The following is a 21970-nucleotide window of genomic DNA, read 5'->3' as shown; positions in this document are numbered from 1 at the left end:
ATGTAACCTCATCGAGGGAGAAGCTGTCCCATCGTAGGTCTTGCCCACACACAAGGCAGGGCAGGGGCGGGATTATACACAGGGGCAGGATATATATACACCAGGGGGCGGGATCTTGGGGCTGTCTTAGAAATCTGCCTGCCACAGCAGTGCTACTAGTTCCTGTCCATAGACACGCAAGCTGTGTCCAGCGGAATGCCACCAATTATAGCCTTGTGGATATTGACACGTTTTGCTAGTTTGAATCCACTTGTAAATTCATTTCAGCATTCATCATCTGACTATATGTTGAGCTCCCTTTTGAGTACATGTAATGTCTTACCAGTTCCTTCATTAATGAGTTAAGTAAAATCTTTGAAGTGTGTTCATTTATATTTGTGTAAGAGTTATGATTACATCCTCTTTTAAAATTTATCCTTTAATGACAGTGAAGGAGTTAAGGTGGTGGTGTGTGCCAAGCCAATGCAAACACGGGTCATCTCTCTGTCTCTTCACTGATTAAGACGTCTTTTCCACTCACATCAAATCCCCCAGCAGTTCTGGGCACTGGTTTGTTTCAGTGTCCTCCTGGGCACCCACACACACTGTCCGTCCTTGCAGCCCACTCTCTGAAAAGGCACAACTGTCTAACGAGATGATTCAGGAATGCACCAACTGGAAGCAGCCTTCTGGGTTGCTGGAAGAACGGCGGTGGCTCTGCGTCCAAGGGCAAAGCCATGAGAGAGACACCAAGGAGTCAAATGTGTGTAGACTCAGCGTCCCCTTTAGAAAACAGATACACGATTCTTGCGGGATCTCTGCAGGTGAAAAGTGCTAGAAAATCTCTACTTTTCCTTCGAGTCAACTTAGCTTTAAAAAAAAAACTATTTCTCTTAAGCCTTTCTCAATCCCTCTTGGCCTCGAATTAACCCTTCCCCCTTTTCTACGCACATAACACTTTGTAAGTGCATCTCTGCTGAGACTTTCCTCACTTTACTTAATTAAATCTCTCTCTCTCCCTCTCTGTCTCTCTGGATTGTGGGTTTATGGCAGGCAGAAACTTGTCTTATCAAGCTGTGCGTCTCTTGTGTGGCACGAGGAGGACACTCAGCAGATGAGGCCGGTGGCAACTGAGCACCACGCTCCGATGATGTCCTGCACTGACTGCCTCCTCTTGTCCTGACAACAAGCACGTAAGAGAGCTGTTCTTATCCCACGTCCAGATGAGGATGGCGGCTCAGAGAAGGAACGTATTCACCCAAAGTTACACAGTAAGTGGTGGATTCGGCCTTAAATCCTCATCGCTATCATACTGCATAATAAAGATTGGTTGGATTTATTCCAAAATTAATAAATTTTAAATATGATTTTTGTCTAACAGTGAAAGAAAAGTCAAATTAGCCAAAACAGTCAAGAGTTCTTTTCCATTGAACCTTGCATTTTTTCATATCTGTCATGTTCATCCAGTCCTGGCAATCTTTTCTTTGCAAAGGAATTGAGTTGTAATTTAAAAGAGAAAAAAAAATATTAGCTGTGTTGTTCAATCTGATCGATTATTTAATTTTCTTCCCATCCATCTTGTTTTTAAATAACTGATTGTAAATTACAGTTATGCAGGATGTCACTGCTGGGGAAACTGGGAAGCTCTCTGTATTATTTTTATAACTGCATGTGATTCTACAAATTACTTACCTCAAAATGAAAAGGTTTTTTTTTAAGACTGATTATATTAATTTATTCCAATTTTAAACCACTCTATCAGCTGAGGGCTATCGTGTACTTTTCGGAAGTCTCTGTGCGTGTGCACATGTTCACCTGGGGAGGGACCTCAGCTCTGAAAGATGTGTTGTCTCTCAGAGAGCGGTACACACGGAAATGTGTTCAAAAATTGTTTTAGATGCCGCCATTTGGAAATATACATTTTTTTTCATTATTTTATTTTAGCAAGAATATTTGAACATTTGTTTGACAAAGGTAATAACCAAATGAAATATAAGTTTAAAGGTACAAAAATGAGTGGGTGTAAATTTAAATACTCAATTAAGCCTCATAGGAGGAATATCACTGGGACAGAGACACAGATTACGTTTTCCTAAATCTCTTTATTTAAAAAGTGAGAGGCTGTTTAAACTTGATAATCTAAGGCCTCGGAAACTGAATACTGAATTGAATTCCCAAATCACTGTCAAGTAGGTTCCCACATTTTTCTCTCCAAAAAGAAAGGCAGAATCTTTTTCCACCACATTTTTATCTGTAGCTTAACTGTGGACATTATTAAGAATATTAAATATGTTTCAGCTATGAAAAAAATGTATTTTGCTGAAAAATACTTCCCCTGACTACTATTAGTCTAGACCTTGTTCCAATTAATCACTTTAAACTTTAAAAACTTTTGGGCACCAGATTATTTAAAATTTATGCTGAATTCTGAACAGTAGATGATTTCAATCCTTGATAAACTATTCAATTATTCTGAGAAATAATCCCCCATGAATGAACTCAAAATATCATCTGTTCTATTTTTTAAGATGATCCACCCTTTGTTCTCTCTAGAGTGTCTCAAATCTCTTGGGCAACTTTTCACTGAAAGTTGACGTCACTCAGAATTGTAGAAATAAGTAGCTTTTATTCAGACCTAGGAGAGAAGCAGCTTTCAAACACCACTGCACTTTTTCGCTTCATGAGGAATGAATAGCTGTTGACATTATCCACTGCTCTCCCCTCCTCTGGCCTGTCTTCACCAGGGGCCGGGATGTGAGACAAGCTGTACTGAGGCAGCACAGGCCCTGCCCTGTATACCCTTGCACACGGTTTATACTGGAACACCACCACCTGAAGACGCTGAAAAGAACTGCAGCTGGCAGCTTCTGGCTGCTCACACCGTGCAGCCTGCTCCAGACTCCAGCCCACACCTGCAGTCTTTTCTGCCCACAGTAAACGCTGCCCAAACAGTGGAGGGGATGATTCAATGAAGCTCGTCAAGGAAACGAGAGAGAGAAGATCAAAATGCTGAGTGTGATTTCTGCCTTGCTGCATCTGAGATAGCATTTCATAGCAATCCGAGGCAGAAAGAAATAGTTTCCTTCGGGGGATTATAAAAACTAACCCACATCCACCTGATTATGGGATGTATGTGTCCAGTTAGATAGAGGCCACTGTTATTCAGAATTTCCAAAATAATCGTTGGGAGAAATGGACACACTCTTAAGATGATTTGACAATAATCATAAACACTCGATTTGCCCTTTTCTTCAGGGAAGACTGAATAACGGACCTCCCTCAATCAGTACATTTGAAAGTTCTTAAAAATGTATATTTAGTAGGTGCCAATTTGATGGAAAGACTGGAAACAACACAGCAAATCCACTTTCTTGACTTTTTCAGTTATGACATATTATTTTAAGAACGCAGATAAAACCGTCTGCCAAGATCATCAACAAGAGATTTTCTGGGAGTTCACATAGTTTATGGGAAAATCCCAATCTGCTAAGAACAGATAAAAAAATATACTTAGAATTTAAGCACATTGGGAAGATGTGGGGTTATTCATATTTTCCTAAAATATATATACTTTTCTGATAAATGGCACAATTGAACCAGACAAAAGTCTACATTCATAAATTTATCTCTGACAGACATTTCAGATCAATTGCTATCTGCTCTTTGCTCTAAACAGTAACCAGAGTATTTCCTCTAATGGATGCCGATGCTGGAATTACCTGTATTGCTTTCTCGTGTCATGACCGACCGCATTGGTCTCCCAGATTTTGGTGGCCAGAACTCTAACCGTATTCAGAAACAGAATAAAATTCAGCTGAAAGAGAAGGTAACATTACAAAGAATTACTAAATTAGTCTTCAGGATGTTTACGAAAATTTACATAAATTGAGCTTCTTTGTATTCAAAGACTGAAAATTACCCATTCCATAAATATGAATGAGGGAATCTGAGATAAGATACTGGAAAGCTCATGATTCTTGATTTGTTCTCATGAAAACAAAAAGAAATAAAATGTTTCAACAGCATCAGAAACTAGAAATACCAGAGGATTATCAGCCAGAATCCCCAAGGAATTTCCAATCAAAGTTCAGCTGAAGCCTTGTGGCAGACAGGCCAGATCAAGGATAATAGTTACTGTATAAATATAACCAACTGCCCTTTCTGAAATGAATTCCCAGCTGCTGTCTCTATTTTAGGGACAGGAATAATAGAATTGTTTTGGGAATGTTGGTTCTCTTATGATATATGAAAAGTATTGGGTGAAATATTAAAGGTTTAAAAAAAGACAAATAAGATCCTATATAAGAAAAGGCCCCCATTTTCGGTAATTAAGTTAAATTTGAGATGTTACAGATGTGGGCATCACCAGAGACAATCAAGTTCTGCCTTTAAAAAGGGGGGAAGGTGTTGGAGGATAAGCCCTTTTTGTCTGAGAACCCCAAGGACCAGTGAAGAGATCCAAAATGAAGAAGAGGAAAAGGTCCCCAGGTCTGGGGTCACAAGGAGGTGGAAGCCTGAACCCCTTGGTCCCTCCACCCAGGGAGATGTCTCAGTCTAGAAAGTGCTAGGAATAATGGAAATGTGGATTGCCAAGAGTGGTCTTATGTCACGGCCACAGCAAGAGTCAAAAGACATGACCCATCAAGTCTGCGTTCTGGGGTAACTTGTCTTGCAGAGTCTTCAATCACCTCTGGAACTTGGAGAATTTTGGTTATAGGGTGACTCATGTGCCCCACTCCCCAGTCTAGCTGATCAGCTGGATCGGCCCTTAACCTCCACCACCTTTGCCATCCTACCACGGACTCCCCCGTAGGCACCTCTCACCAATTTCACAGCTTTCTACAAGAACTGGGGCTGGGTCTTGAGGCCCACACCCCAAGGAAGGACAGAAGTGTGCTGTGAGCTGGTGGAAGAGGGATGTTTTCAAGCTAATAAGAGCTGCCGTTTATTGAGCACGCTCTAATTTAAATGTTCCCATGAATATGGGACAGGCATTTTTATCATGTCCATTTATTATGGAGGAAGAAACTCCAGCTCAAAGAGATTAACTGATTCGACCTAAGCTACCCAGCTATCAGCTGGAATCTGAACCAGATCTATGTGAGTCTGTATTGTGAATTCTTAACCACCGTCTTACACCTCTCCTTCAGGATAAAAAGATGCGAAACATGTGATTGAGGATTTCCATTCCTCCTCACCCACTACAACACCCAGCTCACAGACGCAGAATCTTTTTCAACAAGAAAGTGAGAAGCTGCTTATCCATCACATGAGTGCTACTTTCTGAAGGGCCAAACTTATTTCATGCCCCATTAATTCCTCTCTCCCTAAGACTACAGTACCTGCAACACAACGCAGCTGAGAGCAAAAGTAGCAGCAGCGATGCTGCGTAAGTACCGTGTGAAGGATGAAGTGACAGGAGCTGAAGTGGGCAGAGCTGTGGCAGCCATGCCAGCTGGGGACTGTGAGTCACCAGTCCCATTCCTGGAAAAGGAAGAATCAGAGATGGCCTCTATTTAGGGATGGGCCAACCTTAAGTCCATCCATGTTAAAATGCTCATGGCCAAGGTCTCTGTCCTCAAGTCAGTAGACCACACTAAGTCAACACTGCAAATTCCCAGAAATTTGACTAAAGAAGCTACACACCACTCAATCCACCAGTTTGATACCTAAGAGGATACATGTAAGGACAATCAAATGAATTATGGAAAGAATTAAGAATTAAGAAAAACTAAGATTCAATGGGACTTGCTGCCTTAAAAGGTATACAAAATACACACATGCCCACGCGCACACATATGGATACATGCAACAATAGTCAGGCGGAATTCCAAATAATTATTCTGAATAATTTAAGAAAGTATAGAATATAGATTAATTAAAAATTAAAGTTACTGACTACTCACTAGTCTAAGTGTTTTACATGAATTGACTCAGTCCTCGCAACAGCTCCACGAGACAGGCATATTATTGTCCCCATTGCACAGATGAGGACTCCCACTGGCAGCTGACACAAACTATGTGTGGTCACACAGCCAGTGAGTGGCAGAGCCCTAAGGAGGCCCACGCAGCCTGGATGCTCAAGGTGGACCCTTAACCACTGCGCTATACTGCCCATAAAAGAGAGTCGAGTTAATAACAGCTTAAGATGGAGACAGAAATTTTTTAAAGAGCAGGGCAGATTATGAAAAGATTGTAAAAAAGCTAAAACACAACCAAGTTTCAAAATCAATATTAGAAATAGCAAACAGTAGATCTAACAGAGCAGGAAAATGGATTTAGCAATTTAGAAGATACTTGAAGATCTTCCAGATGGAGGGATAAAGAATGAAGACTTGTGTGATGAGGGAGGAGATGCTCATACGGAAGGCATGAAATGGAGAGTCATCATGCAGATAATCTCTCTTTCTGAAGAAAAGATAAGTAGAATAAAGCAATAAAGACACAGAAGAAAAAAAAATCCTGCTCTAAAGAAAGACCTGAGTTGGAAGAAGGAAAAATGATTCTATTTCCTGGGTAAATGGAATGAAGAACAACACTGAGAGGAAGCTTCTGGCAAGATTTTTTTTTTTTTTTATTTTACTAAATGAAGAAGTAATTCTAAGAGAAAATCATTCCAAGAGTCTCTGTATATCTCATGTAACCTTCTGGGAAGATTTTGCTTAACGGTCTGCTTCAGGCAAACTACAGATAAAACAAAGAAATAAAAACCAGAGAAGGTGAAAAAAATGACCATTCACAAGCACTAATGCAGCTCATCTCAGGTTTCAGGCTGAATGCCACTCTCTCAGAAGCTGTTCCTGCCCCCGAGTTGTCACGTCTGAATGTTCGCCTCACCAACTGTGCTGACACTTAAGGAAAAGCTGGCGTCTGCCTCCCACCATCCCACCCCTCCCTCACGGGGCACATGCAACCATCCTGGTGCTCAATCGAGAGTTGTCAGATGAGTGAGTGAACAAATGATGCAATGAGATGTGCACTCTCTAAACTCCACTTGTATCCCAGTAATTCACCATCTCTCCCTTCCGCACAGAATTTTCACTGCTAGGTATCTACCACATAGACATCATCAGAGAGAGAAGTCAGAACTTACGTAGGGGAAAATCCACTCGTAGAAAACCATCTATTTACCCTGCAATTTTCATCTATGCCTTTGGATACATGCTGGGGAGGGGTGCTTTCTCCCCATTCCAGGGATGACTTTTCCACGCAGGAGGCTGCTCAACTGACGTGCCCTTCTGTCCTCCCCCTCCCCTACTCTCTCTACCCCTGAAGGAGATGGACTGAGGCTCTGATGAGTGAATGTGGGGAGAGTACTGAGTTTGCGTGACAGCTCATTCTTCTCTGTCTTGGGCGCTTGCAGCGAGCTCTTTCTCTGCAGCATCTCCAGAGTTCGGAGCCTGCCCGTCAAGTCCCGTGCCTGGGCGGGCAGACCCTGCCTAATTACGGGGTTCTTCGGCAGGCCCAGGGGGCCAGCAGACTCAAGACCACACCCTCCAACCCAGCCTCCAGCAGCCACAAGCGTTTGGTTCTGGTTCTCTCTCTTCCTCTGTTTTATGTTCTGACTCTTCAGAATCTGCCATGTATTACTTTCCCTCAGAGACTCTGAGTACATCACGTCTCCCCCACATATTGGCTGTTTTTCAATATCATGAACATAAGAAATATTTTGCTTTGTCTATAGGTATATTGATACTAAATACTGAGCATTTAAATAATAAACTCATTAATCTATATCAACTATTATAATTTACAAAATATGTAGCTCATTTTTTATCAGTTAGAATTCAATTTACAACTTAGGGACAGCACCCATGGTAAAGGGGAGAACTTTAATTTTACTTGAAGTTCTATTTCTGACTCATTTAGAAGAGGAAAAGAATTCTGGAGAGCAAAAATCTATGTGGTATTTGCAATTCTGTCAAAGACTAGAGATTCAATTTTATCCATTTTACTTACAATTACTCCCTTCCCAGTCACCCCTGTGTTTGGTGATGGAGCCTCCTTAATAACAACCGGAGGGATATGAAATCACTGACTTAACAGCAGCGGAAATCTTATCTCTCGTTTATTCCCCTCTTTTCACATTTTATCAAGGACACTGGATATGATATTTTTAAAATTTATCACTTAAAATTTTTCTTAAAGGCCTTTATTAGAAGTGCCATCTTGTTCCTTCCGCCAGAATTCCCTGAGATATCCTTTGACAGGCACGTGGAAAAAAACATTCATAAGAAAAAAGCTGAAAACCTGGAGCTCTGCCCCCCTCGCAGCGCGGGGCTCCTCAGGAGCCACTGCCGGCTCGCCACTCAGAGCAGCCGGTGCTTCACACGCTGAGCAAGCCCGCGACAAACACCACCGGCCGCTGCCGAGGCAGAGAGCAGCTCTTAGCTTGCTGCACAGTGCTGCTTGAGCCACGAGAAACATCTAAAAGCAACTAAATATACCAGTAAAAGTGACCGAAAAGAACAGAACTATTGCCCCCTATTTCCCTAAAATCACTCCGCCTCTGCAATGCAGACCACAACCCTCACGTTACATCCGTTCTCCGTAGGTTATTTAACCTCTGCAAGGATGTTGTCTGACTAACATCAGGCAAGAGACCCCCAACGCTTCCCAGCGTGAAAAGTCTGAATTTGTGGCTCACTTTCGAGGAGTTAACCAGAAAAGGAACCGCTGCCGGCAGAACAAGTCCACCAATCCCGGTGGCTGGTGGGTGACCGGCCCTGACTCCAGTCTCCGCTGCTCCAATGAAGCCCTGGGGGCTGTGCGACTGAGCTTTGGGTGTTGTATTTCATCTCTCCCTGCGCATAAACAGCACAGAGATGTACGTACTATAAGAAAAGTGACTCTGAAGGAAATTTCTACCCTTCAAATATAACAGATATGTCATTAAACGAGTTACACATTTACATTTTCATGGATGACTTTTACCTTTACTTGGTTCCTTTTAAACAAAGTTCTATTGCACACTGACACTTTAATTCAGCTGAGACAAAGCAGCACCTTGGACAGAGAGAGATTTTGAGGCTGTGTGGCGTCTCTAAAGGAATGGACTTATGTGAACGGAATATGTGGGAGTGACCCCCATCAAAAGGAAGAAGCCATGGACTGCCGTCATGGTGCCACCACCACTGGCTGCCACAGCCCTGATGGCCCGTTCCTCACCTTAGCAGCCGACACTGCTTATGGTGGCTCCTGTGTTAACATGGCTCTTTAACTTCTATGTCTTGCTTTGGAAGCCTGCGTCGAGAGCCTGGTCTCTCATTTAGAAATCTGAGAACTTCAAAATATCCTAATTGATATCGGAGTCAATCAGACAGGACTACATACTTAAAAGTGAATCATTAATCTCTCTTAACCAAATATCCGATCTCCAAACCAGCTCAGCTAACCAGAGTTTTCTTTTCAACACCCACTCTAATCAGATCGCTACACTAATTAAAATCTTTCAATGTCTCACCATAATTTTAAGAAAATCTCAATGTCCTTTAGCACAGAATACGAGTCCAATCATGATTCAACTGCCCTCCAACCTTCCGGTCTGATCTCCTGCATTTTCCACAGACTCACCCTTCATTCCAGCCACAGAAAAGCCCCTGATCACGTGAAACATAATTGGCCTTCCACCCCCATGTGGAGACTCACTGGTCACACTGGTCAGGCCTTTTTCAGTAATTCCAAATTTCACTGTTGAAGGGATGTGTCTAGTTCAGCGTTTTCAAATGGCTTAGAGTGCCACCACCACAATTTTGCCATAGCAATATTATTCACCTACTATTATGTACTTAATACCTTTCTTCAAACAATCTGCTTTTATTAAATTACTAAAATTTAAATTCTATATTATTAACATAAATGGAAAACCAGTAGAGGCTGCCATAAACAAGAGGCAAACGTAAAAATAAATACAACGGAAACAAGTCATAGGAAATTTTATCTAGATTGGGTTGCCTGCACCTCCTCCACCCCCCCAAAAAAGACACTGCCCATGTTAGGGTTGTGTTAAAGACCAGAACCAAAATGAGACCCTCTCCTTGATGTGTTCAGAGGGGGTACAAAGGGATCAATGTTCTCAAATACGGCTCATGTTACTTAATAACCTTGCAGGCACCACCTAAATCCTCTCACCCACCGGGACATGTGCCCCCACCTTGGGAAACAGTGACCTAGCTTAACTCCTATCAGCACGAACGGTGGAAACTGTGCGATCTGAAACCACACTGCCTGGGTTTGACTCCGGCTTCAGCACTTTCTAACCGTGTAACCCTAGGCAAGTTATATAACCTTTCTTGGACTCAAACTGAGAATAATGAAAATACCTGTCTCGGAGTTGTTTGAGGGTTAATGTAAAAAATGTTCTGAGACATTCCTGAGGCAAAAAGCCACTCAAAAATATTTATTCATCAAATGATGAATAGAAAGTAAGAGACTTAACTCTGTCAAGGAACAATAGAAAAGACTTTTTGGTAAAGATGAAATTGAGCAGGTACTAGAAAGACAGTTGGACCGCATTTCAGTGGATGATGGATGAAAGGACAGATGGATGGAGCAGACTAACATGGGATGAAGGAAACAATTAAGTGAGGACAAATACCACAGAGTTCCTCTTTTCTTCTCCCTAACCAATAAATTCAAGATCTCAAATTTCTGCTAGTGTCAAACATCTCTCCACCCCATGTTACTGGCATCCTCAAGGCCGTCTCATAAGTACTCCTGAGCAGGTCTACTCAATTTCCCAATCTATATTCTTACATCTGTGGTTTGGTTTCTTCTCAGCTGTTATAGTCTCCCTTGGTTGACACCAGTGCAAATGTAGGTTCTCACATCTCAGGGGCAATGCCCTGTTTGGTCAGGATTAAGCACATCTGTGAACTTCTCCTTGACCACTTCCCCTAGACATGCTGCCCTGCCTGCGGCTCCCCCAGCTCTTCAGGCCCAGCCTCCTGTCCCTTCTAGTGATGCTCTGGAAGGCCCAGGACCAAACCAAGGCTCCGTGCTGTTGTCAGCTGGGAAACACTCCTCTTATATTTTGATGTTACACAGAAGAACTTAAAAATCATCCTCAAATCAACATCAAGTTGTTGCGGATGAATAATAAATTGCTATATTTGGAGATATTTATTTTCAGAACAAAAATTAATGTTTTTTAACAACTCTAGTTCTCTTAAACATAATTTTAACATTTATGAAGAAAATAACAGTGCTACAACTTTAGATTCTATGATTCCAAAATCAAATGGTGCCTTCCAAATTTGTACTGAGATCTGTGATTATCTCTAAAACTCGATTTTCTTCATGTGACTTCTTCAAGTTAGAACCTATGAATCCTCATCCTTTACAAATTCCTTTATTCTCTTAAATTTAGTTTGCTTCATATATTGCCTAGAACCCAACCACGTTATATCAGATTTTAATCCCACATATACAAAAATCCAATCAATAGAATCTATGCTATTGTAATATCCAAAGCCAGAATTAAATGAGGGATCCAACTTATATTTAAAATTCTTGGCAAATAAACTTAGTCTATATGGAAAATATCTATTTACATAAAATCATGCTACATGTAATGCAAGACTAAAAAATAAACACCCTTTTATCCTAAAGTGAATATTTAAAAAAACTACAAATATTGCCATAAAAAAGGAAAGATCTTTTTCCCATAAATTCAAGAAACAATCTTGACATGTTTTGGAATGCAAGTGAAAAGAACATAGTCCAAAAATGCGAGCTATGGTCTTTGTTTTGTTATGCTGGCTGTGTGACCTTCATCTGCGTGAGCTTCAGTTTTCTTTTCTAGAAAATGAAAAGGTTGCGTGAAATGGACCCAGAAGTTCTGTTATTATACTCGCCTTGTGCTCTTGTTTCCTCTCTTCCCTCTCACCAGTTCCCCAGGACACCAACTTTGTAGGCAGGTTTTATTTTTTCAATAAGTATTTATTATCGAGTGGCCACTATGGGCCAGGATATTTACTAGGCACTAGGAATGCAGAGCTTTAGAAAAAATATGGTTCTTGTTCACATAAACCTTGCAATTTAGTGGGCAAGACGGACATTCAACAAACAATCAGAAGCATTATCCATCCTCATGATCTTGAGAAGGGAAAACCTCCCTGTGCTCTGCAGGTTACAACAGGTGACTAATTTAGATTGGGGGCATCAAGGAGGCCACAAGGAAGACGTGGCATTAAAGTGAGGGGTGGAAGGAAGCACGCCGCAGCCTTCAGGGTATAGTGAGGAATGCGGACCAGCCTGAGCGACAGAGGTGGACCGGTTCAAGGAACTGAAAGGCCAACAACGTGGCTGAGGCGTGGCTGAGGTGTGGCCTGTGAAGGGGTGCAGGCACCAGGCTGGGCCTCCTCTGAACTGTCAGGGATGTTAGATTTCATTGTAAGTGCAGGGAGCTCATTGGGCCGGGACCTGCACCCTGAAGTCAGAATCCCAGCTCACCATTTACTAGCTGTGTGACCCTGGGCAGTTTCCTCATTGACAGTTATTGGAGGATTAGCTAAATTGATGTCAATAAAGTACTTAAAACAGTGCCCAGGGCGTGGCACACACTGCAGTGTCTGTTATTCTTATTAGCATCTTATTCGTGAAGACCCTCCTATCTCCAGGGCGCTGAGATGGGGCTCTGGGCTCATCTCCTCCCTCCACGACTGGTTCCACAGTAAAGCGAGGGAACCTGAAAGGAATGGTGATCACCCTGAACTGTGGTGAGGAAACAGAAGGGAACTCAGTAAACAGAGAGGTGCTCTTGAATCTCTCTCTGACTTTAGAGATTAAATGGACATTGTAATATGGGAAAAATATTTAAGAATTCTTGCTTTGGAGCTGTCATCATTTTAGTTCAGGAAGAGGAAAATGGCCTTCCACCTAAGTTTTCTTCAAAATCTATTGACTGTACCATTATTTCTAGTTCTCCTTCACCAATGGGGGAATCTTTTAGAACCTCGATAATCACCTAACTTTACAATTGCACTTTACAATTTAGAAACCTCAGCAAATAAACTTCTCATCCACGTTGATGGTGGATAACTAAGGTCTGTAAACACACAACGAAGCACTGAATAAAAATCAACTGTTTCAATGGAAAAGGGCCTATGATTTACTCGTCTCCACTGTCCTTTGCTCAATTCCTAATAACTTTGCAATGATCCCTTGGATTTTAATAGGTCATTCCTTTTCATCAAATGCAAACTCAAACTTAATATTCTTAAATTTGCCTACATTTTTATATAATATTTCGTTACCTTTTATTTATCAATTCCAGTAGAAGACACTGAAGACACAAAAAGTAATAAGACATGGGTTATCCCCTTCAAATGAGGGTAGGAAGAGATGGAGGAGCAGACATAAGCGAGGAGCAGCAAGGAGGAAGAGAAAGGGGAGGCTGGGGTACAGGTCAGGACAGAGCCTCAGGGGCGAGGGGCAGCGAGGGGTGAACACCAGACCCTACTCCATGAGGTAAGTTCATCCATGTTCTCTCAGGGACATAGCACCAGATGGTGTGACACCAGACTAATGTAGTAGCACTTCACTAAAATTAAAACGACAAGCTCATGAATTTAAGTCATTCATTCATTTATCTACAATCCACTTTTGAGCTTCTCCTGGACGCAGAATCGGATCTGACTTGATAGCAGGCTGTTTTATCGAGGATACAACCCGGTTTCTCTAACAGTATTCTGTGTGTTATTTCCCCCTCTAAACATTCACATCAACAGCCTTCTGAAATGAAGATTCCTTCATGATCTCTTCTGTTTTCCTTTCTGTATTTTTCCTATGAGGTAAATAAGCTTCCACCTGACTCTCTGGGTAGATCCTACAAAACCTCAGCCACAGTAATAGCTGTCCCTCAGCATCCACAGGCCAATACGCTGACAGACCAGTGACACATTGTCCAAAAGAAAACAAAGTGAGAAAAGTATGAAAGTGGAGAACAAAGATGACCAAAAATATGAGCTAAAAATCAGGTTGCTAAATTACTTTCAAATGATTTAATATTTAACATTGGAACATCAGTCCCCTTTTTAAAATGTATGTAATCTTATATCGATATACAAAAACCAGGAAAACACAAGGTGGTATAATTTCTTCATCAAATCACAGAGAAGCTAAGCCGATCAAGTCTTGAGGAAGGTCAGGAGTAAACAGTTGGTTTATAACTCCACACACAGTGTGTGCTGGTTCTCTTTCACAGCACCGATGTCACACACACCTGAAAGCAGGTAAGGTCCCTGTGACTCGCTCTCCAGCTCCAGTCCTCCCCACTCCCTGGTGCCCAAGAGTCCCTTGCAGGACCCTGGGTCCTGTCCAGATGCCCGTGAACACATGTGAAGTCTGGAAGTGTGCCCATGTGCCAGCTGGTTAAACGGAGGGTATGTGCTTTCTGCATGGGTCTCAGAGTCTCCACGAATAAGGGTCTGATCCCTAACCCAGACTCTCCCAGTAGCTGCCGCTGTCACGTGCCGAGTCCCTAAACCTTTGCAGAACAAAGTGACTGACAAACTGTCTCTGGGTTTTAGCGACAGTTTAATTATGCATCCTTTTTTTTTTTTTTTTTTTTACCATACAGGCTCTTAACTTACCCCGATAGCTGCTAAGATTGGGGCCTGATAAATCCACTTGACGTCTCCAGCACTAAGTTCCCAGCATCTGAGTCGTGAAAAAGAACTTTCATGAATAAACTGGCAGAGCAAATAGGCAGTGAGAATTAAGTAGCATTTTAAGTTTTGCCAAAAATTCCAGCCCCAAGGTTTTGATTAAGAAACAGACCAAAAAATCTTCTCGTAAAATACCCAAACCAGTGAAAAAAGTGTGTAATGGGTCCTGGTATCCATACTGTTAGCTCTAGAGTATCAATAAATATTGGTGAGTTATTTTTATAGTAACAAGAGTTAAAACCACATTTCCAGAGCCACAAAAAAATTGTAGTCTTCTAAACGTGGTGCAATCGATACTTCACTTCGTGGTGGAACGAGAGAAAGGCTCTCAGTTTCAGCAGTCAGGGCAGTTCTATTATAACTCCATAAGTTGTAGGACTCTACTGACAAGAATGCAAATGACTCTCATGGATCGGAAAACAATGGAAAACTGAATGAAAATGACCTTTGTCCACAGAAATGAAAACTAGCTGTGTTCCGTGGAACGTAATTGATGAGCACCCTGCGAATATTGACCAGTTTTCGCATTTATTTGCAAATTTATTTCAAATATAAACTTTACTAAATATAAACACGTGATTCTTTTTTTCTCCTGTGAACTGGTTATAACATCTTACTGGTTCCCTCATTAATTAGTGAGTTAAAAAGTCTGTGACAGGGGCTCCTTGTATATTTGCATAAGATCCATTATTTTCTTTAATTTTAAAAAGTTAGTTTTTTAGCAGTACTTAATAAAAACACTGTGTAATTACCTATTTGTTACACTTACTTCCTGACCCTCCCACCCAACTAGGATTTCAGTCCCACATGGGCAGGGACAATTTGCTCTTGTTTTCTGATGTATTCTAAGTGCTCAGAACAGGACACAGCACATAGACATCAATAAACGTTTGCGGGAGTGAACTGAATTCGAGTAAGTCTGACTCAGCCTCACCCAATCTGGTTCGTGGTGAAGGTCTTACACCAGAATAAGCAGCGCGGGTTGAGAAAAACTAGTTCCACTTGAAACTTGCATGTAGCACTTTAAACAGTTTCTTTAAATTAAAGATATAGAAATAAAAGCCTTCAGTTTCTTTCTCCATAGACAAAACCTAGCATTGATTGTGGCAACAGTAAATGAAATCTTATTAAGAAATTTTAGGGATATAATGATAATTTTTTAATTCTAGATGATAAACTTATCAAAAAGTTACTTTTAAATTAATGAACGAGTCATGGATAATAAAAAGCTATTTCAACTATTCCCTGAGGGTAAAACATTTCCAGCACACATGTGATAACTACATTTTTTTAAATTTAATTTTTATATAGGCAATACATTCTCCTTTCCAAAATCAAACTATATAAAAAGACAGATGCTGAGACACCTCTGTCCTCCCATGTTCCTGTCTACCTCTGCCTCTGCCCCTCTCCATAGAGGTAACGTCTTTTATTCCTTTATTGTATATGCTTCCAGTGTTCTCTTACATATATGATAAACAAATGAACAGCAAAGGATATACTGGAATATTATGAGGAAGCCATTTGGTGTAAAACTAATTCAGCCTGACGTTGTTTTTCCAAAAGAGCCTGACATGGCCTGCTGAGCATGCACTGTACATCTGCTTTAAACATTTACCATGTCCCAAAGACAAGGATGATGCCCTTAAAGATAGAGATGTATCTTCCCCCTATATTGCCATTTCCTTAAGGATAAGCCTCTCTTCCTGGAAACTAAGGATTAATTACTGACCTGCTATGCTCACCTTGTGACCACTGACCTGCTGTGCCAGCTAAGCATTTCGTGACAGCAGTAAAAGAGATATTCCTGTCATATGTGATGTATGCTTCTTTGGGGAAGGAAGGGCCCAGACTATAGTCCTCAAACCTGGCTCATAATCAAGTCACCCCAATTTTGATTTATAGATTGACTATGGATTATTTTCATTGACATATATACAAATACTATAATCTTATTTTCCCCTATCTTACAAAAAAATGCAATGTATACCCTATTCTGCAACTTGATCTTTCTTGGCAGTATATTTTTTATTTCTTTCCATATCAGTACCAAGAGAGCTCAGTAGCACAGCATCCCATTGAGAGGATATTCTCAGTTAGATCAACCAGATCCCTAGAATACAGGGTAATCCTGGTCCAGCCACCCTGAAATCTGAAGTCTGAATAACAATGGAAATCAAAGACAGGGGACTTTTACACTTACACATCACCGAGCATATCCTAGCATGATTTGCATGCATCTATTTTTCACATTATTCAACCAGACAAGAAAGATGAAAGACAGTGTTACTGAGCTGTGCAGAGCGTCTATCACACTACCCTAAAAAGGCTTTCCACTGTAAAGAAAGGGACAGACACTGTACGAGTATAAACTGAACATTGATTCACTAGCTACAAAACTCTTGGATTCCATAAATTTCTTTTCAGTTTTGATATTTGGTGATATCTTCACAATCTTCTCTCTCTGCCTCAATGACATTTCATCGTGGCGTCTCCTAACACACTGGAGACAATTCCAGCTCTACAAACTACTTGTATTTGGAAGTAGGTCACAACCAGCTACCTCTAAAAAAAGGAAAAACTTGACTTTTATCATTTTCAATGTCCAAGTTTCAAGTTTGCCTTTTGATATCAGAGGCACCCAAGATCTCAGATTTTTTTTTAAGAAAATGCTTTAATCCTTGTTTTTCATAAATACCCAATGTCTCAGCTCATACTGTGTTTGTTACCATGGCCCAGAAACTACCCTCTGTTCCGATTTTTAAAAATAAATTTTAACACTCTAGGAAGTGCAGGAATGAACGGTGGAGCGGAAGGCACAGAGGTCTGACTAGGATGGAGGACTTCCTGCAGCCAGGACCCAGAAGCAGGAGACGCACTGCCCGACCAGAGAGATCCAGGGACTCATACTGACTGAACACTCCATCGTCTCCACAGCCCACAGTCTGACACAAGCAGAGCAAGGGCAGATCTCCCAGGAGCGACCCGGCGTCCTTTCTAGGTCCTTTCCACTGCAGGCCCCACCTCTCCTGCTGGCATCTCTTATCTCCTTTGAATGAGGAGGAGAAGGTAATAAGATATCTTGTAAGATGTTTTGGCTTTTGTAAGTAAAATGAAAAAGAAACAAAAATACTTTTTAAAGTTCATTTGTCCAATCTAAACACTCAATTACCTCATCCTACCTTAGCCAAATCACTCTTTTGATAGAATTTTAGAACTGGAAGAGACTTCCTTTGAATATTCAATAGAGTTTAGAGCATCTTCTCAAAGTAGGTATGATCTGCTTAACTCTAACTGGCCAAGATGCACAGAAAATCGGAGTTCTAGTCTTGAAAGGCAAGATCAGAAAAAGATAAATCTCCAGTGTCAGACAGGAGCAGGGACCCCCTCGGTCCTTTGGAGATGCTCCGAGTCTGCTCTCTCCACTGAACATGTGACCTGGCACACACAGAGGTCAGATCATGCTCAAGAAAACCCACAAATATTTTCTAACTATAGACGAGCTGAATGTCATGCAATGTATTTTCTAACTATAGACGAGCTAAATTTCATGCCTTCAAATCAGGCAATTTTGAAATCATGCCATGTATGTGGTAATACAGTTTTATTTTATATGGAAAATAAATGTAAATTGACCCCTTAACCCAATTATCACTCTCAGATCAGGGCACTCAGTACAGAATTCAAGATTTTATTCTGAGAAAGGTAGGAATAAATATTTTGCACAGAGGAGTCACATAATCTAACATATATTTAATTTTTTTACCTTAATTCAACTGTTTTAGAGCAATATTAAGTATCCGTTGTATTTTTCAAAATATTATGTATCTAATAGATTCTTTGCCTCAAAAATAATAAAGTTGTATTTCTTTTTTTTAGCGAAAATACTTATGATTATTAACAGTTTATGATTTAGTTTATGATTTTTAAGAAAGAATGCAAGATAACTAAGAAAACCAATTATCTAATTCAATATAAAATACATCATGAATGTATTTGCTTTCCCTCTGTGCTCAAAGCCCGTGCTCCCTCTGTTGAACAGATGAGTGAGTCAGAATTGTTCCAGGCCGGCTCTGAAGAGTAACCTGACGTTTCCGGGTCTCATTTTATTCATGTCTCAAATGAGAGGATCAGACCCAAAAATGCCTTCGGTCCTACCTTCTCTAAAATTCTGAATCTCAGTTGGAGGGTTACACACCTTAGGGCAAATTATTCAGCATTATTTAGTACCTCTTTACTGACTTAACCCCCCTCCCTCCTCCAAGAAATCGAATAGCAGATGCCACAGGTTTTCTCTGAGATTTCCAATATTGCTGTGTAAATATAGCAATAATGGTAACAATGTAGGTATCATGAACCCTCAACTGCTAAAAATCCAAAGAGCATGAAGAGATAAAAGCAAGTGAAACGCAAAGCCAGTAAGTTCTAGAACCGAGGGCAGCTGAGTGGGAGCTTTGGAGCAAGTCACAGGAAGGCTGCACCTGAAGGTAGCCACCAGGGAGCTCAGATTTCCGGGAACTGTGGCTGGCTCTCTACAGAGTTCAGGTGCCCACGTAAGGTGGCACTGCATACAGACAAAACAATTTCTGAAGAAAATACCTAATAACTCAAAGCAAACATGTAGGCTCAAGTTAAAGAAAGGCTCCCAGGAGCTCACAAAAAGGAGTTGCCGCCGTGAAATGTACACAATCTGTGGACAGTGAATTGTATTCTGTTCACACCAAAGGATGCTCAGCATGACCACACGTGTAAGTTAAAGCTGTCTCTCTCTTTAAATAGCCTTTTCACGTGTCACAAGCATCTAGTCGGCCCAGGCTGCCAGGACAACACGCTACAGACCAGGCAGCTTAGACAGCAGATATGCACTTTCTCACAGTCTGGAGGCTGAAGTCCAGACCGAGGTGCAGCAGGCTCCATTTCCGGGGAGGCCTCTCTTCCTGTCTCCCTGTTGTGTGCACACGACCCTCGCTTTGTGTGCACACGGGGAGGGAGGGAGCTCTCCGGGGTCTCTTCTCAGAGATCCTGTCATGCCAGAGCCCCACCCCTATGACTTCATTTAACCTTAATTACCTCCTGTGGGCCCTGTTCCCAAATACTGTCACACTGGGCTTAGGGCTTCCGCATATGAATTTTGGGGACACAGTTCAGCCCACCGCTGGAAGTCTGACTACCAGAGCAAAGGGCAGGCACCCAAATGCTTTCCCACTTTCTCCCTTTCTTTCTTTGACTCTTCATTACTAAAACTAGAAATAATACAAAGAAATGAATGTTTCAGTATCCATTCATCATGTAGCCTCTAAAGAGAAACCTAGACAACTGGGGCCTAGTGATTCACTAGGATGGATTCCATTTCTAAAGTGCATTTGTTTTGTTGTTGAAAAGACAAGAAAACAAATGGGATGGATGAAATCTAGAGTTTGCATTTCAATATAGATAAGCAGTTAGTAAGTAGAGCATGCGTGTTAAACATAGGTACTAATATAAGTGAGGCATCTGGGCACAAAATATCCCTGATACACTAAATACATGAAAGGCACGACATATCCCAAGGCTCACTGGTCTTGACATCTTAATTCAGCCACTGATGGGGGAAACCCATGGCCACATATCCTTTGCCCAAGAAACACAAATGAAACCCAGAGCTGCTCCCCAGGTAACTGGCAGCTACAGCTGTGGCCAGGCGTACCTGCACCTGCACCTCTGAGACAGCAGGTGTGTGTCACTGGCCCTGGCCATCTTCCATCTGGGTCCCCTTGCTGCCACCTCGTCTCTGGTCCTCACAACCACACCATCAGTGGGGAAGGCTGATGCAGCAGAGAGAGGATACGTGAATATTGCCTATCCCAGGACTCGGGTGGTGTAGTCCTTCCACCTGCTTGCACCAGATCCTAAGTGTGTTAGCATACCCATCTCCTCCCTCTTGCTTGTCACAATGTGTTTTAAACTGATTTCAGAAGTGTGGAGTTGGAGCATCCTAACCTGGTTTGTAAGCCTGTCTGTTCGGTGGCCTCTGGGATGGACAGCTTGCTGGTAAGGTACGGGAGTCCCCAAAGGGCAACGCCATCAAGAAGAGCAGCAAGTGAGTCCAAACAGGGAGTCAGAGTCCTGAGAAACTTGGAGGCTCTCCCTAACCCTTCTTTCTACTCACCTCGCATCAGCCAGAGTTGCCCGTGCCACAGCCCAGGCTGCAACAAACACCGCTGGGAACCCTGCAATCAGAAAAGGATTCAGAGACCATATTTCTCCTAAGATTAAGAGATTTTTTTTTTCTTATATTCCCCACACATAAAAATATACTATTAAAAGTTGAGAAAGGGAGGCCGGCCCGGTGGCATAGTGGTTGGGTTCGCACACACTGCTTTGGTGCCTGGGTTGCCGAGTTCAGATCCCAGGCGCACACCTATGCCCCACAGGTGATGCTGTGGCAGCGTCCCACATATAAAGTAGAGGAAGATGGGTACAGATGTTGACTCAGCGATGGTCTTCCTCAAGCAAAAAGAAGAAGATTGGCAACAGATGTTACCTCAGGGCCAGTCTTCCTCACAAAAAAAAAAAAGTTGAGATAGAAAAACAGACATGAAAAATATTGATATGTGAGCAAGAAAAGTCCACTTAATTTTCCTCTTCTCCATTTGAGAAATGAGCCAGGCACACTGAGGTTATGTGTTCCTGAAAGTCTGAGGATGGAGGTTGGCCCAATTTCCACTTCAGGGATACAGGCCAAGCCACATCTGGAGGGTGCTGGGACTGAAGTTCCCGGCACCAGAAGCAAGCAGTGGCCAGCGCACTGGACGCTGACTTGTCACACTGACAGCACATGCTTTCCAGGGGAGTGAAGCAACAGGGGGACTCACGAGGAGCTGCAGGGAGGCTGCTGTTTTAAAACATTAGAACTTTTTCCTTCTAAAAGTGGAAGGCACAGAGAGGCTATACTGCAAGTTACAAAATCAGGAAGTTTTGGTCAGTTTAGCCTCTTCTGTTTTTGTTCATATTGGCTGAAGACAAAGCATCTGCATGCAGGAACAGCTTGGCGAAGGGTGGTCGCTATGTTAGTGTGATGATGTGAGCAAGAGATATTCATCCTTCACAGAAGATAAACACCTCGTGAGCTGCAATGTCAAGTCTGTTCTACTGACTTTCCACACGTCCGTGAGGCAGGGAAGGTCGACTGCTGAGTTCACGCTACAGTTGACAGACTCTGACACAAAACAATCACACACCATGACTTTACAGAATACCCCAACAGAAGACCGAAGGGTGCAATGGACAACTGTTCATTCTGTGGCCTTTATGAAAGAGGGTTAAAAAAAGGAAAGAGAGAC

At 41.9% G+C, this 21970-nt stretch overlaps 1 protein-coding gene across 2 annotated transcripts in view; it reads right to left on the bottom strand.

Moving 5' to 3' along the window:
• PTH2R (parathyroid hormone 2 receptor) overlaps positions 1–21970 on the bottom strand; it is a 54184-nt gene that overhangs the window by 6416 nt on the left and 25798 nt on the right. For both annotated transcript variants that reach the window (XM_058549737.1, XM_058549736.1), the window contains exons 5-7: positions 20797–20857; positions 14574–14640; positions 3699–3793 (exon numbers count right to left, since the gene is read on the bottom strand). In XM_058549737.1, coding sequence (XP_058405720.1) covers positions 3699–3793; positions 14574–14640; positions 20797–20857 — 223 coding nt within the window. The remainder of the gene's footprint in view (positions 1–3698; positions 3794–14573; positions 14641–20796; positions 20858–21970) is intronic.

Source organism: Diceros bicornis, chromosome 10 (assembly GCF_020826845.1).
Source record: "Diceros bicornis minor isolate mBicDic1 chromosome 10, mDicBic1.mat.cur, whole genome shotgun sequence".
Taxonomy (NCBI): Eukaryota; Metazoa; Chordata; class Mammalia; order Perissodactyla; family Rhinocerotidae; genus Diceros; species Diceros bicornis.
This window is presented reverse-complemented; position numbering and strand designations above follow the sequence as displayed.